General features: G+C 41.3%; 1 protein-coding gene across 5 annotated transcripts in view; it reads right to left on the minus strand.

Moving 5' to 3' along the window:
• Positions 1-201: 201 nt before the first annotated feature.
• megf11 (multiple EGF-like-domains 11) overlaps positions 202-17,608 on the minus strand; it is a 68,680-nt gene continuing 51,273 nt past the window's right edge. The window contains exons 12-26 of one of the 5 annotated variants that reach the window (XM_034879391.1): positions 15,340-15,460; positions 14,741-14,904; positions 14,499-14,601; positions 11,663-11,809; positions 10,240-10,374; positions 7,193-7,321; positions 6,616-6,744; positions 5,876-6,004; positions 5,578-5,706; positions 5,238-5,471; positions 4,941-5,104; positions 4,774-4,837; positions 2,859-2,903; positions 1,991-2,197; positions 202-1,736 (exon numbers count right to left, since the gene is read on the minus strand). In XM_034879391.1, coding sequence (XP_034735282.1) covers positions 1,561-1,736; positions 1,991-2,197; positions 2,859-2,903; positions 4,774-4,837; positions 4,941-5,104; positions 5,238-5,471; positions 5,578-5,706; positions 5,876-6,004; positions 6,616-6,744; positions 7,193-7,321; positions 10,240-10,374; positions 11,663-11,809; positions 14,499-14,601; positions 14,741-14,904; positions 15,340-15,460 — 2,076 coding nt within the window. In that variant the 3' untranslated portion in view covers positions 202-1,560. Of the gene's footprint in view, positions 1,737-1,990; positions 2,198-2,858; positions 2,904-4,773; positions 4,838-4,940; positions 5,105-5,237; positions 5,475-5,577; positions 5,707-5,875; positions 6,005-6,615; positions 6,745-7,192; positions 7,322-10,239; positions 10,375-11,662; positions 11,810-14,498; positions 14,602-14,740; positions 14,905-15,339; positions 15,461-17,608 lie in introns of all 5 variants that reach the window. The other 4 variants (XM_034879390.1, XM_034879393.1, XM_034879392.1 and 1 more) reach the window with 4 other exon arrangements.

Raw genomic sequence — 17,608 nt, forward strand, 5'->3', positions numbered from 1 at the left:
TAAAATATAATTCACTGTCACCACACCGGTCAAAGATGTCATAATGTCAAGCACTAATGAAATGCTGTCTGGGCATCGATTGTCAACATGTTATTGCTTCTAAAGGGTTTGAAATGGAATTCACATAGTGAATGAAGAAATTCAGTTCAATTAATAAATAAGTTAATTTGCCTGATACAAACATAAATATTTTTGAATGGACTTATTTTTTTATTTTATTTTTACATACAGTGCGTTTCCCTTTGTAAATACTGCACAGGGTAACCGTGGGTCTTGAATTGGTCAGATGAAACCTTATTTTCAATTTACAGTCCGACAGAGAGAAAGAACATTTTAAGTAACTTCAAAAACACACACAAAATGACACTGATCATCTCACAAGAAGATAAATTGTTTGTTATCTACATCAGTGGGCATCCATTATTTGAGCATGCTCATCTTTTTTTTTAAATTCTAGTGTCACATTGATAAAAAAATTACCAGCACTAATACAAATTAATAAATAAAGCAATTAGCTTGAAAAATACAAAACATAAAAGGTCAAAGCAATCCCTTCTTAACACCCAATATTTAAAAAGAAATGTAAACTAAGACATTTGCAAGAAAAATTCCACACAGAAAACAACACAATATCTGAACACTTCATCAGTGTGGGGGGGGGGGGGGAATCTAAACTTGAGACTTAATGTATGTATTTATCTCTTAGTAATAATATAACAGTTTAACACTTGTTACCTGAATGCATCTCCAGATACACAGCGCCTCATTTGCACTGCAACTTAAAAGAGGCTCTGAGTTACACACAGGGATCACCCTTATATTAGCTGTGTGATTATTACTGGAAAACTAGTGAATAAAGGACCATTACAAATGTTTACTATTTATCCATGCTTTATCAGACTTGGCCTCGGCCAGGTTTTTGTGTTTAACATTAAGAACTTCTCTATTGATTGACTAAACTTTTCTTTACCTCAGAGCAGAAGATCATAATCTCCTTATGTCAGCTGTACTGTGAACTGCAGCAGCTGCATACAGTGACAATTCATGAACTCTGATGTACGTTTGTTGTATATTGTCACATTTTGAAATTGTCAAGGTTTCTATACTTACCTTTCTTTAGAGAAAATCACTTCTGTTTAGGGGGCATTGTAAACTCTTGGCTGCCCTTGAAGAGTAAACCTATTTCACAGGCTGAAAATGAGTGTGAGGATTGCTCTCTCCCTGTAAATAATCTGTCCAACCAATCCATGTGTGCTGGCCTTAGCGTTGTTTGGAACTATTATGTTCCACTTCAGGAGGTCCATAAGGAGGCCGGGCAGCAGTTTGAGTGATCATTTCTATAAGAAAATAAAATGGGTGAATGGTCGCTGGTGTGTGTGACAGTCTTTCCTCCCCTCCATCGGTGAGGGCCATAGAAAGAGTGTTAGAAGAGCTGTGGCTGTCCCTCTATCTCAACATCTCAGTATTTAATTGAACAAACTTGGAGATAGAGGGAGAACCGTTGCTTGAATGTTGCCTGGATACTTGCACCCTGTCAGAGGCGGGCGGAGGGTGTGCCCTCTAGAGCAGGGAGCTGGGGCTTTCTGGGGGTGGCGAGGGTGTGTGTGTGGGGCTGTGACGCATGGGCAGAATGTCATAGTGGCTGGGGATGTGGCTGCTGCAGGGGAGGTCATAGGGACTCTGGGAGAAGCCGGTAGCCATTCCATTGGGTCCCTGCAGGACACTCACCGTTGGCTCTGGGATAAATTAGGAAAGAAGGAAGGAAAAAAGTAGAGGAGATATGTAATAAACACTGAGGCTGAAGAGTGGCAGGCACTAGCTGAGGAAAGAAATGAGATAGGAAAGGTGAATGCAATAGAGAGGCAGCTCACATTTCTTCTTATTAAAACTTACAAAGTCTATACAAGCTCACAGCAGGGGACATGACCAGAGAGGCAATAAGCTGCAGGACCCTGCTGAGCTCCACACACCAGAGCAACAACGCACTCACCAACATCATAGACATTCCTGCTCGCACTGCCCAGGAGGGTGGCGGTGCCTCCAAAGGGCACTTCACGGTGGGAGGGCGACTTCATCTCCACATAGCTGCTCTCTGTGTGCTTGCAGGTAACTCCTGGTGGGTCTCTAATGGTGGCGTATGGATTCTCACTATTCAACGAGCAGGAGCTGTTGCTGCACATGGAGCTCTTGATGTAATCTGCAGTATCCGCGAGACAAGGACATATTCAGTATCAGCAAGAAGTGAAGTGATTGTCACTGAGTTTTGCAGCTAGACTCTGCTATTACCACTACAATTTAAATAAATCCGAGTGCGGCTCGGAGAAGTTATTCTTCTATTGTCTCAGACAGGTGACTAACATTGTTTTATAGTAATCAGAGTACAAAGGGGAGAGAGTAAAAAACTCATCTGGTATATAACAGTCTCATCAGGCTGATAAGAGGCCTCATTAGAGAGTGCAGCAAAGCTCCTTTAGACCACTCTCCACAACCCTGGGTCCCTCACATTCACCACACACTGCACAGTGTGGGAGACAAAATGACGTATTGGGGACTGAGCCATACTGAGCAATTACCATTGGAAAAAAACCTCAGCCTACCATAATCTTGTCCAAAGAGAGGAGAGTTTTCACGTAAATCGTGGAGAATATAAGGAAATGGGATTTGGGGTCAGAGAGTCTCAGAGGGGAATAGAAACCAAATGGGGAAATTTATACATGGGATGTTAAACATTAAATGATTTTTAAATATTGGTGCTGGTGACGCTGAACAGGATTCCACATGCAGTATGTCTGTCTGGCCCCCCAACAGACACACACACACACACACACACACACACACACACTTAATTGATGGTTTACCTTTTTTGAAGCCTCTCTGTGTCTGTGTCTCCCCCTGTTGAACATCTGTAACAATGTCAAAAAGATGAAAGTCACCATCCCACGTCAATGTGAGACATTGTGTTGACAGGAAATATCTCATTTTAAAAATCACAGTGTAGGAGGTCTTTATTTAGAAGAATATTACAAATGTGAGAGGTAACAGAAGGTTTATATCACATTCCCCCAAGTCTTACAGGCTTATATAATCAATGGTGGTCATAATGGGATATTTTCCAAACAACAGCACACCATGGAGAGAGGACAAGCCTGTTTAAGGATATATTGGGATTGACATCAAAGACATTAAAAAAAAAGGGATGTTAAAGGGTCATTATGATTGATCTGCTGTGTGCTTTAACACAAAATGTGCAAAACAAGATATCTGACTTTTAAATCCAGCCTGACAAATAATGAATCATAGATACTTGTATTGGTGCATGTTGTTAAGCAGTAATGCACATGTAATCAGCAGCCAAGCATAGTTTTCATACCGTCAAAACAGTTTTTACAATCTCTTTTAGATCGCACCACCAGAAACCAAGAGATTACAAACAATTATGTATATACTTAATAATCTCAGTAACACTTTACTATAAAATTTTCTATTCAGCGTTTATAAACAGTGTTTAACCATTTAATAAATGGTTTCTAACACACTAATGTGGTTGTATTCAGATTTGGACATGTTCAAGCGTATATTAGAGGTTCAGTAGGTAACATTCATCAAAATAACAAAAGTGTCACTACATTCTGACAGTAGCACATTAGACAGATCATCTGTGAACAATTTCTTTTGTCTGCCTCTCCCTAGTGCTCCTCATGGCATTTGCAAGTTTCCACCACACCAAAATATTAACAACCAATCAAAGCCGAGGAGTCTCCTAGAAGTGTCATTGACTGCTTGTGAACTTTGGACAAAGTTGAGCCAAAACCACCGGCCAAAACAAACATTCTCTTTTACAGCTGAACAGTACACCAAAATGTGTTCCTGAAAACATTTGAGGTGAGAAATAGGCAATGCAGTAACATAATGAAAATTTAAATTTGATCTGCACTGCATAGTTTGACAGTTTTACTGCACTGCACGAGCAGTAATTGACACTGCATTAGAGACTTTTTGGCTCAGATTGGTTGCTTTCCTTATTATAAGGTATTATGAGCACCAGAAGGAGGCAGAAGAACATGATTTTAGTTAGATTTTGAGCAAATATGACAAAAAAATGTTTGTTTTTTTAACTGTAGCTTTAATGTACACCATTTTTCCCAAAATGTTATTTGTCCTGTGAAGACATACTTTATATTATTCCAAATGTAATTTACTATATTGTCATTCATTATCTGTTTATACACCCGTCCTAACTTTTTGGTGCCCACAGGAGGAGTTTTTGACAAAAACATTAATAAACACTTACCTGTTTATAACTAAATTGTAATGTGTTATAAACCATTTATTAAAGGGTTATGTACTGTTCAAAAATGTTAAAAGATGGATATTTGAACCGGAGATTTATGCTATTGTTGAGTCATTTTTCTGTCTTAATTCTCTATAATCCACAGTCCAGGAGTGCAGTATCTGACCCAGTGTAAGCCATCACAGAGAAATGTGCCACTGGGGGAAGTGAAAGAGGACTAATGAGCTGAGAAGTGACCCATATTCACCTCCTCACCACAGCTTCCTCTGTCCCACCAGCATCTTTTAAAAATCAGAGCAAAGGTTATGTCTAACAAGGAACCTCATCTTCATTCACAGCAGGGTAGCTGCGTCCAGGCTAGTGCCTATATGAGGTTTGTACTAATGACACATGCGCCTTTGCCCTTGAGGTAACTATTCTATAAAGTCCACAATTTACGGATGTATGTGGTGTTTCATAGTAAGTAAGACAGGTAAACTGACCGAGGTCATTGAGGTTGCAGTAGGCTCTCCATTCTGAGCCATTTCGGCTTTTCAGAGTGCTTGACTGAAAGAAAGATCACAGTTTGGTAATGTTTTTATACTGTAGTATGGTATTATATTGTATGTTATGTTTGTTTTATATGAATACACATGAAGAGTGGCCATACTTTGAGGGTCAGAGTCCCATCCAGGTTGTTAGAGATGGTTGAGACAACATTACACTGGGCCACGGTGTGGTAACTGGGGTTGGAAAAGCACTGGCCGCTGCTGCTGCCCTGGGCCTGATTAACCTCAGCAGTGCTGGTCCTCATTGCTACAGTACTGCCACACTCTGTGGGTTTAAGTCACAGGTTGAGTGGTTTGAAAACTAATCATTTTGACAAAATAAATATTGAAAAATAGTGAAAGAAAGGACGTTACTGTTTCCTTGACCCCAAAGTAATGTCTTCAACATGTTATCTTACCAGACAGGGAATAGTCTGTGTTGGTGATGTGCATTGCCTGGGTGTAGGACACACTGGGCTGGATCTCATGGCCTTTTTCCCTTTGCCTCTGTCTGTACCAGACAAACAGACTGAGCATGGCCATGATGATGAGGAGCAGAAAGATGATGCCCATGACCGCCCCTGCGGACTGGCGCTCCGAGCCTCGTGCTGGACTAATCTTAGTGTATGGGTTCAGCTCCTCCATTATGAGAGCTGCTACAAAGAAAACACAGAAAAAGGGTTGTTTAAACTCTGTGTACACATCTGTGTTTGAGTGATAATACAGTGAAGAGCCTCAATCATCTCGATCACCTCTCACCTTGATCACAACGGATGCCTTTATATCCGGGGCTGCAGTAGCACGTTCCAGTCACATAGTCACAGGTAGCATTGTTCAGGCACTCACACAGCTGCTGGCAACCATATCCAAATGTACCAGCAGGACACTCTGCATGGGAGAGAGGTGCATTACTACATCCATCAAAATTAAAGCACTTAGAGAGTGGGAGCCAAAGTGTTTGTAGAACACACACAGACACACACACACACACACACACACACACACACACACACACTGCAATTTTGCTCAGTGCTAAAATGCGTTGGGCCTACTCAACTCTGCTCACAGCTCGTCCCAATGAAGCCTGTTCGGCAAGTACACTGGCCAGTGATGTGGTCACAGTCTGCGCCGTTTTGGCAGCGGCAGACTTCAGAGCAGTCCCTGCTGTAGAACCCTGAAGGACAGCCTGGGACAGAGACGTATAAAATGTTGGGGTGGGAGGCGGTGGCAGAAAACAAAGAGAGGAGAAGACAATGTAAAGAGTCAAGGTCATATTGCAAGGGAACATGAAAATCAATACTATTCAATGTCTCTGCAGCATACTCAATAGGACAATGAGGAATGGAAGGAAATGGAACATATCCTGCTTCAGCGGAAGATCTGGTCATGCAGTTACTGTAACAGAACATAGAGGTGGAAATGAACAAGGAACTGGAATGTACTGGGTGAGAAAAAAAGCTAAACAGTTTCCAAACAAAAGCCATTTACATGCAAAACAGCAGGAGCATGACACACCCTTGAGGTGATAGATAATGTGATTCAAATTAGTTGACTGATGTTGATGATGTGCACTATCCCTGGGCAAACGACTTGAATGTATAATTAGCAAATGAACAAAGTGACCATTAGTGTTATTTTGATGTTGCTCCCTCCAGAAAACAAACTGTAAATAAAAACCTAACAGCATCCAATTGTCCAGTTGTCTCTTAAAAATGTTTCGCTTTTCATGGGCTGCAGTTCTGTTTGACTGCCAGTAGGTGACACTGTTTGTCTTCTAACTGGATGGGAGAGACTCACGCTGTGTGCAGTAGAGTCCGGTCCAGCCGGGGCTGCACCTGCACTCCCCATCGTAGACACTGCACTGGGCTCCGTTGTGACAGTTACACGAGTTGAGACAATCAGGGCCCCAGTGCCCAGAGGGACAGGCTGCAGACGCCAGAGACACAGTCAAGCTCATTGTCACACATCCTCCCACACAAACTCTATGTCCTCGTAGTAGGCCTAGTTAATGTAATAAACATACACATGCACACACACACACATACACACATACACACACACACACACACACACACACACACACACACACACATCAATTTCCCATGGAACGACAACTCAAAGCTCTGGTAATGATCTTTGGCCTACAGCGCTGTAAATCAAAGAGCATAATGCATTACAACAATCATTTAAGCAAGCTATCAGTTTTACATCAGCGGGGGATCAGGGTAGTTATTGGAATATGTAGGGTCATGAGAATGATTAATGTGTATGAAGGTAAATGTAAGGGAGAAATTATGAGTGAAAACAGACAATTTAATGAGAAAATCAGAGAAAATATGCTAATCAAACACGGGATGAAGGAGAGAAGCCATACTCTGAGAGCAATCCTCTCCTATCCAGCCAGGTAAGCACTGGCAGGAGCCATCGATTGGGTTGCAGGTGCCGTTGTTGGTACAAAGGCAGATCTCAGCGCAGGCCTTTCCATACCTGCCACTTGGACAGACTGCAAAACACAAAAAACCCAGTACAATCACTTTAACAAACAACCACGATCTGCATATTATCACTATTATGTGCAAAGACAGGTAAAAACATTAACATAATGACATCAAACTTGGACACATTGCTGTGAACACAGTTACACAAACAAACTCATCTGTGAAAGGTTGTGTTTAAGCGTATTCCTCTAATGGATGAAATTGTTCAATTTGAGTGGACATGAAGTGAAGTGATCTGTCTAAACAAAAGGAGGAGTCAATCACTGCCTCCAGTGGCACGACTGCCCCATTTCCACTCACTGGAGTGGAATGAGTGATGTGCCACAGAATTAAAATAGACCTTGTACACATACCACTCTATACATTTTTTATGAAATTAATATTTCAATGCTTTCCAGCACTCTTCAATAAAAGATCTAATTTCCAACGAAACCTCCATTGTGTTTTCTTGTTGGCCCATGAGACAAATTGAACCACGGTGTATCTAACTACCAGGATCAGGGAGCTGCAGCACCAGCAGATACATCAAAGGTCTCATATAAAGAGAATAGACCAGCGTTAGAAATGTCAGATAAGGGGGCTGGCTGTGAAAGAAGCGTGTGGGGTGATTTTAATGATTACAACTGGCTTTCCCCTCTTCCTGAGAGCTCTTTCAAACTCCTTCAATCAGGTTGTCATTAGGCCATGAGGTTGGCTTCACCATACTGCTGCTTCTGGGGATTCGAGCCTCAACACACTGGGAGAGCTTCATTAGGCTGGGACTTTGTGTGTTGAACAGAGGACAAGTGAGGACGCCAACAAGGCTCAACAAGAGGAGAATGTGCATGTTTTTGGCCACCTTTGTCCCTTGAGGGCTAACGCCTGCTCACCAGTAATTACAATCCAGACAAATTAGGGATCTCGCTTGTTCTTTTTTCTCTTCCTTCAGCTAACCTATTAAACTTTTAGTGGTAAGACATTGCTCAAAGCCATGACAGAGAATTCAAAAGTTCCTTGCCTTTCTGTAATTTATAAAAGAAAATGGTGAATCATTAGGAGTCACATCTACAGTACGTGTATATGAAGGGGTCTTTAATCAACTGCACTTTATAGCCAAAGACAACTATCTTTGGTCGCATAAACCAGCAGACACAAGTCAATATTGAAAAAACTTTTTAAAATGTTGCTACGGTATTGAATAGATGGACTGTGAGGAAACAAAAAACTACTGTGATACTCTGAATTTGAACTTTAATATTTTACATGTAAAGCCGATTATCTGATCTGATATATATTTGACATTTTACATGTCTCAGTCTCTGTTAGGGTTAAATGATTTTACAAAAAAGGAAATCTAAAGGTGATTTCTTTCTGATATTTCAATTGCGATATGATTCAAGATATTGGAGGGAATAATAAATTATTATTGTCATTTTCATTGGAACATATATTGTCACAATATAAATTTTTAGCAAGGATCTGCATACCAACACGTACGTTTGAATAATACGATTTTTAGGCAACACTACAATACTTTATTCAGAATGATATTTTGACACATATTTTGCATTGAACGAATCTTGCGGCTCCATCAAACTGGATATTGCATTAGTCCATATTACGATTTCGATAGAATTTAGATTCATTGTTCAGCCCTAATGTTTTGTTTCAAATGTTTGTGGCTTAAATACATCTGACAAACAACAAGCGACTGGCTACGTCATCATAAACACTTGTATGTTAAGATATACTGTACGTGCTAAAATCAATCACAATTTCCAACAGTGCAACATCCAGTTCTAACACATCTGAGGCTAAAATAAGGAACTGTACAGAAGTAATGTTTTCTGTCAACAAGATCTTCCTGTGTGATTTAAACAACATAATTGAGGCAATACACAAAGAAAAAGTTTGCCTGGTTGCCATGAAATTAAATTTAAAAAGAAGTCTGTTCTGCCCGTGTTGTTTCTTTGACTCTGCTTATAAGTGAAAAGCAATTTACATGCAACTCTCTTTACTGATAATCTCGTCTCTGCAATATTCAGGATCCTACTGAAGGTTGTTGTTGTTTTTTGGTCTGGTGTGCACTGATAAAGGCCATTATTCAAAGTTTCAAGTCTAAGTTGCCAGTGGAAGAGGCAGTAGGCCATCATTTTGATCTTCTTAGAGCCACAGAGCACAGCAAGGACTGTAAGAAAATGTACTCACAAAATGCTCAACCCATAACTTAAACGCTGTATCACTTTTACTTTAATGCAGGGGTCTTCAACATCTTTTAGGCCAAGCACCTCTTAGCTTAAAGTAATAATAAGAACACAATATATTGGATAAAATTGAGATGCACATTACACTTGGCTTACATCAACTTGTAGGGTGGCCTTAAGTATTTACACATGTGCCTTAATGATGAATACAATTGAAAGCTACTAAAATAATAATCTTTAACCTATTCATATATTTTTACATCATGTTTGTTAAATGTTTAACATACATTTAGCACGGTAATACTTAAGCTTGTGTAACTGTCTCTGGTGATGGCTTAGTGTCTGCCTTACCTATTGGCCAGCAGGTCTATCATAAATGTTGTGTAAAAATACAGTATATACACATATATGTTTTAAAAGTACATATAATAAAACAAATAATTTATCTAACCTTAATAATGTGTTGGATTCATGTTAGTGTATAGTTTCAGCTTTATTTTAAATAAAATGAAGAACTCTGAAGACCCCCTAGGGGTCCCAGACCCCATGTTGAAGATCTCTGCTCAAATGTTTCATGCATTATTGTCTTGTTTTTTATAATCAATGTAACCGTTTTTGTATTTCCTGTCAGACATTTTCAGATATAAACTGTACTTCCCATTTTCCGGAAGCGACAACTTAAAACCTCACAATGAGTAAAAGAAACAGAAAAGGTCAAAGGGACACAGAAGGCTACTTGCCTTGGTTGCACAGAGAACCGGAGAAGCCAGACAGGCACTCACAATGGCCCGTGACATGATGGCACGGCCCAGTGCTGTGCACACACTGAGGACAGGACTGGCTGCAGCGATGCCCATAGAACCCCGGAGAGCAGACTGCAGTCACCAGAGCATGGCAGGAGAGGAGAGGGAATCAGTTGACAACATTGGATGAAACAAGAGGTATATAATGTATACCTCTTGTTGTAATGAAACAGGGCGTGACAACAGAGATCAAGGGAGTACAGAAAAATCAAGGCGGGAGGAATTAAAGCAGAAAAGACGAGGAGAGACAGCAAAGGGAGATTGGAAGCAGATAAGTCAGTCTTTATTATAATTACTCCCATTTTATCTGCTGCAAGACATATAGCAGTAATTTTGGTGATCTATGTCAGGAAACACACAACTGTGTGTTAAACATACTGATTTTATTGTAAGATTGTGGACCATTAAGATATATTCAAAAGGTAATTATACTTACATTGTATACAAAGAGCATTAACAGTGCAACCGTGATAAGCGACAATTTATACAAAAACATATTTTCATTTCAGTATAGCGAGGACCTTAAAAATCCATGTTATGCTCCTTTTATGCAGGTGATTTGGTTGGATTCCTATTCCAATAATCACAATTCCTAGAAGTCAATCAGGTATTTCCAAAATAAGAAACATTTTAGGAACTGACAAAAACAGCCTTGGTTGTCTTTTGACAACCATGCAATGTTAACCATGGTTTTTGATCATATTTAAAGCACACCATTATCTGCCTCCGGAGAAGTATGTAATCCTTCAATTAAAGTTTCAACAACAAAAAAAACAGCAAAACTGTAGTTGATTGATTATCTGTGTAAACATTTAATTTGGAGTAATAATACACACTCACACACACACACACACACACACACACACACACACACACACACACACACACACACATCTTGTATCTCTGTCTTACATTCCATTCCAGTTAAATTGATGTTTACAGGTTTGTGACTGTGAATTACACTCCCAATCAGTGAGCTCATCACTTGAGAGCGGCCCCAGACAGACCCCATTCAGAAACCAGAGCTAGCACTCCCAGTGAGCACGCCCTCTGATGAGCCTTGGGCGAGGACTGTGAGTCTCCCACTGTGAGTTGGTTGTTGAGGACAGGGCAGGGGGATGATGAGGAGCATGTGTGTGTGTGTGTTGCTGTCGGGGTAAAGACACTGTGATTAAGTGATAGCAGTGATGAAGGGTTTACACTCAAGCAGTTATGACCGACAACTAAGTGATTCTCCTCAGCAAGCTCATCCTTCAACAATTCTGCAAAGATCAAAGCAAGGTCATTACTGTGATGGAGTTTGTTACAACGCTCAGGGCTTAAAGGTTTGGATGAAGGCTTGGAAAAAGAAAAGGCTCACTTCTTTTGCAGGACGTCCCTCTGTAGCCAGGTGCACATACACATGTACCGTCCTCTGGAGAGCAGGATCCTCCGTTCTGACAGGAACAGCTGACTGAACAGTTGGGTCCCCAGAAGCCTTGTGGGCACACATTATCACAGTGGATTCCTGCAGGAACATTACACAAATATTCAGCGAATGCACACTAAGAACGCAAAGACTGGTATGCTGAAATATTCTAAATAGCCTGCCATCTGTAAAAACACACCATCAAAGGACAGCATCACAATGCCTGATCACAGTGTATGTGTGGAGGGCTATTCACCCAGCATGGATCCTCAATCGATTTCAGTCCTGAATGAAGAAGCTGCCGTTTGGAGAGTTTTTTTTTTTTTTAGTTCAGCCAATCCTTTGAGACTCTGTTTCTCCTTTCAAACTGTATTTTATTTTTGATCTGACTGGGGCTCCCTGCTAGTGCACCGTGTTGATTACAAGGTTGGGTCTCGAGAGAGGCCCAGCTTGTCTCCCATTCTCTTTCAGCAGAGCCGGGGTAGTGTACAGAGCCAAAGGAAAGTACTAAGGCTACAAGAGCGCAGTCTGGAAGTGTCACTGTGTGTTTGAAGCAGCTCCAACCAACAAACACAAAACATTGCATCCGTACAGTACTTTTACTCTTACACATAGATGCATTTTTACCCATGGGTAAAAAAAGAAACGTATTGTACATACAGATAGGCTCATAAGATAAAATGTATCGCTGCAAACACTCAGGCTCATGAGCACACTAAGAGTCACATACTGTACTCACACACACACAAAAACTGCAACCTTTCAAGCAGCCCCCAGTTCGAAGCCTCATTTGAAATTTTCTTTGAATATCTGAGAATGGTGTGGCCATTAAAGCAGCATTAGTGCAGTACCTTTGAATTAAACCTGGGCTAAACTCTTGGGACTAATGTTATACAGTAACCAGGGCACCTTACGGCTGTAAGAGAGGAGCAAAGGAGAGGAAATGTTAGTGCTGATGAGTAGGGGGCCTGGTAGCAGTGATTTAGTCGGAGGCCTAGCCATGGACATCAAAAGAGGGGCAGGGCATGTGCAAGTGTGTTTGAGGTTCTGCTGGGCCAGGCAGAAAAAGAACTCACTGCCTTTACTGTCAGAAAATGAATGCGGACAGAGCATCACACTTCAGTCTAATGGTGACAAACAGAGGCTTTGGATGCCTAGTGAGGAAAAAGAAGAAAGAGGGAGAGAAGCCAGAACTGAAGTGTCTTCAAAGGAGTCTTTTTTCGCTGAGAAGTGCCAGAGGTCCCACTATCCAATTTGTACAGAGTGAGCAGGGAATAGCAAACCTCTCTCTCCCTTTCTGAGTCTCTCTCTCTCAGTGCGTGTAAACACAAACTCACATTACCTGCTCTATGACATGGAATCTCATGAAAGATGAAGTCCTACTTAATGTGGACAAGCATGAAGCCCCTGCATCAAGTGTCTGGACACAGCACTCTTTTTATATCTTTGTAGGCTGATGGCAGGCTTACGACAGCAGAGCAACAGTGTGGGTCACAGACAACTTACACGTGCACAATCCTAGAGTCAAGTTTCTTGATAGTTTATGCAAATGCCACAATAACACAAACAGCAAAGTAAGATGCCATACCGTCTCTGGAGTTAGCATTCTCCGTCATATAACAGTGTTTACAGAAAAGAAAATAGCTCCAGTGTTTCTTTAAATAGCCATTTTATTCCATCCCCGACTCAATCCTGTGACGAAACTCACATCCTCCTCTCTCTAGTAGCTCCTACATTCAGAGAGCCCATTTTCAAGCCTCTATGATTCGAGTGTGTATGTATGTGTGTTTGTCCGGCCCGATGGGCTCCACGCTGCCCCTAGCCCTGCACCCCGGTGACTCAATTAAGGCTGACAGATGGTCCCAACCTGTGCAGGATTCAGAGCATGAGAGGCCCGTTTTACCGGCTCCATTCTTGCAGATAATAAAACCCACATTGTTTCCCAGAATAAATGCCCTAAGCTCAGGAGGCTGAATGGAGTGGGCTTGACCTTTTCTGCTGAATCTATTCCCTCCCTGACTGCACCTCTCCACCCAAGCTCAGAGACCAGGTACTCAGCTAGCCCCCTGCATTTGACATTCAGATGTGACGCTTCAGTTTTGAGTATAATGAACCCTTGCTGTGACTTTCCCACTTTCCTACCCTCCACCTCTTTCCCTGTGAGTGAATGTTTGAAATGACAAGAAACAAAAAGGAGACATGTGTTCACCTAAAACTAAGAAGTCATGTATAAACGGAATCACAGTTCAAATGGAGAGCTTATGACAAATAAGAGAGAGTGAATCCTCTCTATATTATCCGATGATTAAATATGGCAGTTGGTTCAGTCAGATTTTACAACCTGGAACTTTAAATAATTAACAGAACCAAAAATAAAAATATCACAGGCCGTGCTTAAAACTCCTGAGAGCATTCTGAGCCAATGATGTGATTCTGTCTCTGGTGAGTCATTTTAGACGTGTATAACTGGATTCAATATAAGCATGATTGCATACCAGCATCCAGTGTGTTAGCCGAGAGAATTAATTTAGCACTCAATTCTCAACATTTCCCAGTCATATACCCCGCCGGCTCAGTGGCAAAACAAATTAAATTGAATTAACAAAACACTGCTGAGACATTCTGTAAACATAGTGTAAAACAAAAAAAATATTTTCTTTTTTTGGTAAATAAATAGTCTGACTAGAATCGGATATATTTGATTTAATGATGAGGATAAAAAAAATACAGTTTTGATCTCAGAGGTTTTCTGTCCCTTATGTCAGCCTTTTCTAAAAGCAATACTGACCTGTCCAGCCAGGGTAGCAGCGGCAGTAGCCACTCACTGGATCACAGCCATCAGCATGGCTACAGTCACAGCGCTCACAACACTCCAACCCATAGGTGCCATCCTGACAACAACAAACACTTGCTGTTATGTCTTTAAAACTCCACACACTGGCAGAATGAGAAGTTGTACGCATGTTGCTCCAAAAGGTTTAAGACCCGCAGGATTTTTTGCAGCGCCTCTCAGTTAAAAGACAGACTTACAGGGCAGGACTCGGTGCAGTGCTCTCCCCTCCACCCAGGGGAACATGTACAGGTGCCATCTATAGGGTCACATGCAGCGCCATTGGAACATAAGCATGTCTGATTACAGTCCAGACCCCACAGACCGCTGGAACAAAGGATGGAGCAGTCCACACCATGCCAGCCTGGGGTAAGAGAGACACATCCAACTGTTTATTTTGATATAAACCAAGTATTGTGGCTACAGCGAGATTGTATTACAGTTATAATTTCCCACAAAATAATAGTATAGTATAGTGGTCCCGAACCCAGGTTTCAAACCCTCAAGATAAATCTGAGGATTTAAGGGATACCATTCAAGGAATGTTAAAGAAAAAATGTTTTCTGTTATGCAAAAATGTAGTTGTAGCCATGCATGGCTCTAGGGACGGCATTTTCTTGTTAGTTAGTTTGTTTATGTGGGATCCTCACTGTGTTGTGTCAAATACAGTATGTATTAAAAAAAAAAAAGGTTAATGTTTTTAGTCTTAAGTTCTCAAGCACAAAATGCAAGAGGACTCAGACCACAAGTACAGTTACACATGTCCAAGTGCTGTTCATCCATGTACTGTATTATGTACCTTCCCTGCAGAGGCAGGAGCCGTCGACTGGAGAGCAGGATGCATGATTATGGCAGGAGCAGGTGGAGGTGCAGCTTGGTCCATACAGACCAGGAGGACACACTGTAGCACAGTCCTCACCCTGAAATAAAAAACAAGAAAGAAATAAGGCATGTCATGAGGCAAAGAATCATCATAGCAAAAAGGGCTGATTTTGGCAGACAAAAGATTACATAGAAATAAAATAGTCTGAATAGATAGAAACTGTTTATTTACACCAGTAACACCGTATCGATATACAGAATGAGAAGCAAAGCAACCGGAACACTGTATTGATTTATGATTTTAACTGAAGTTCAAGAGGAAGGACCATCCAAAGCTATCGCCTCTCACCTTTCAATTATGCACTCCATATATTCTTACAGCACCTACTCCCAGCAACGCTTTACTTTTTGCAACCATGCTCCACCCCGTCTCTTCACTTCTCTCTCCATCTCTCCCAAGCCTCCAAAGCCAGAGAATCCAGACTTTTCCCATCTTCAACCAAGCTACAAAATGTGTACTACCAAATCTGACCTTAAAATCCAACTAGCTTTGGTTCATCAATACAACATCTTTTGTTCTAAATTAACTAAAGATATGATTATTGCTCGGTAAAATGACTGTTAGAATATGCATCTATAATGCTGTACACTGCTGCAGGGATTTTGTAGACACACGTGGTAGGACTTTCAAATTTTAGGGCAAAGTGATGCAGTGCTCAAGACCAGAGTTCCATCCACCATGTGGTCACTCCATCTCAAAGAACACAACTGGCAGTGTTATAGGATAACGTCCATGTACACTGATTAGCGACTCCTACCGGTTGGTTGAGGCTGTCACTACCAGATGTGAGTCGAGTGCAGATGTGAGTCATGCATGCGTCACTTTGTGACAAGTAGCCTACAATATGCTAACGGGAGACTTCTGTAATGTCAATATAGTAAAAATTGACCTACTTAAGAGTTAATTCACTGCTGGCTACAAGTTAGCAATCAAACACAACAAAGGCTGTCAGTTTAATTGGTGTTTTGAGCTTACGTTAGCAATCAAACAATCATAGATAGCTAAAACGTTTTTGAAATTATTCCCATCTACTGCTATTGTTTGTAATGAAAAAAGTACATTAGTTTATCGATTTCACAAATTTTAGTGTGAAACGTTATGCCTAGCCGTCAATTTCCGTGGGTACGGTTGATACATGTACCTATCAGAGTCATTGCATAAATCTCGAGCTCAATTTAGTTAAAAAAAATTAAAATTCATAACGCATATAATTCTTGAGCAACAGATGCCAACAAATCCCCAAAAATCTCTGTCAACACAGGGCAGGCACAGACACAGCCGTTTTGTTGCTGCGCCGTAAACAGTTTAAATCTGAGCATGCGCAACTCACATCTGCACTCGACTCACATCGGATAGTGACAGAGGTGCCTGCACGGGGTGGGATCAGAGAAGAATATTGCAACTTCCCTGTGCCAAAGCAGCTGGTGACACCATGTGTATCAGAGGAAGCGCATGGTTGTCTACACCTGCCTCAGGCCAACAGTGGGAGTTAGCAGTACTAAGAATGATAATATGATGAAACCAAACTGGGGAGAAGCAAAAACAAACTTAACAGTGAATTGGTTGGACAGGGGAACAGCAGGATCCCAGAGACTGCAGCCGACTCTCAATTTACTATTAAGAAGCACACCAAAGGGAGATCAGCAGCCATTCTGGCGCAGCCTTTGAGTCCCTTACAATTGCATTAGAGTGAACTATTTGGTAAAGGACATGCAGCACTTCTTCCCTGTCCTCTACAGCCTGCTTTGAAGGCTGAGCACAGCCTACCTACACTAGTCTCGTCCTTCCCTAAGCTGGAGATCACAGCCAGTCCATGGATTTCCACACCCTGCCTTGAGTGACAGGTGACACAATGATTTAGAGTTCCAATTAGTGGCCCAGAGGAGTCCTGAGTGGCTCTTGCTTCACTAACCAGAGCACTGGGGGACTACTGGCTGCTCACTGCTCTCATTATCATTTTGAACTCAGTTTAAACAGAAGGCAGGATGAGATGTGCCAGTGGACGCCAGGGGCAGAACACACATCTTAAAACATCTCTCCTCCGCGTGCACCACATAAAAGCGTCAGTCTCTGAATGAAATTTTTATCAATCTGTTGCAATAACCTTTGTTCTGCTGAAAATGACAGCTTCAAGACTGCTAACAATAGCAGTTCAGTTACAGTCGTTAAGTGTGGAGAGAAGTTC

The sequence above is a fragment of the Etheostoma cragini genome, chromosome 8 (genome assembly GCF_013103735.1).
Source record: "Etheostoma cragini isolate CJK2018 chromosome 8, CSU_Ecrag_1.0, whole genome shotgun sequence".
Taxonomy (NCBI): Eukaryota; Metazoa; Chordata; class Actinopteri; order Perciformes; family Percidae; genus Etheostoma; species Etheostoma cragini.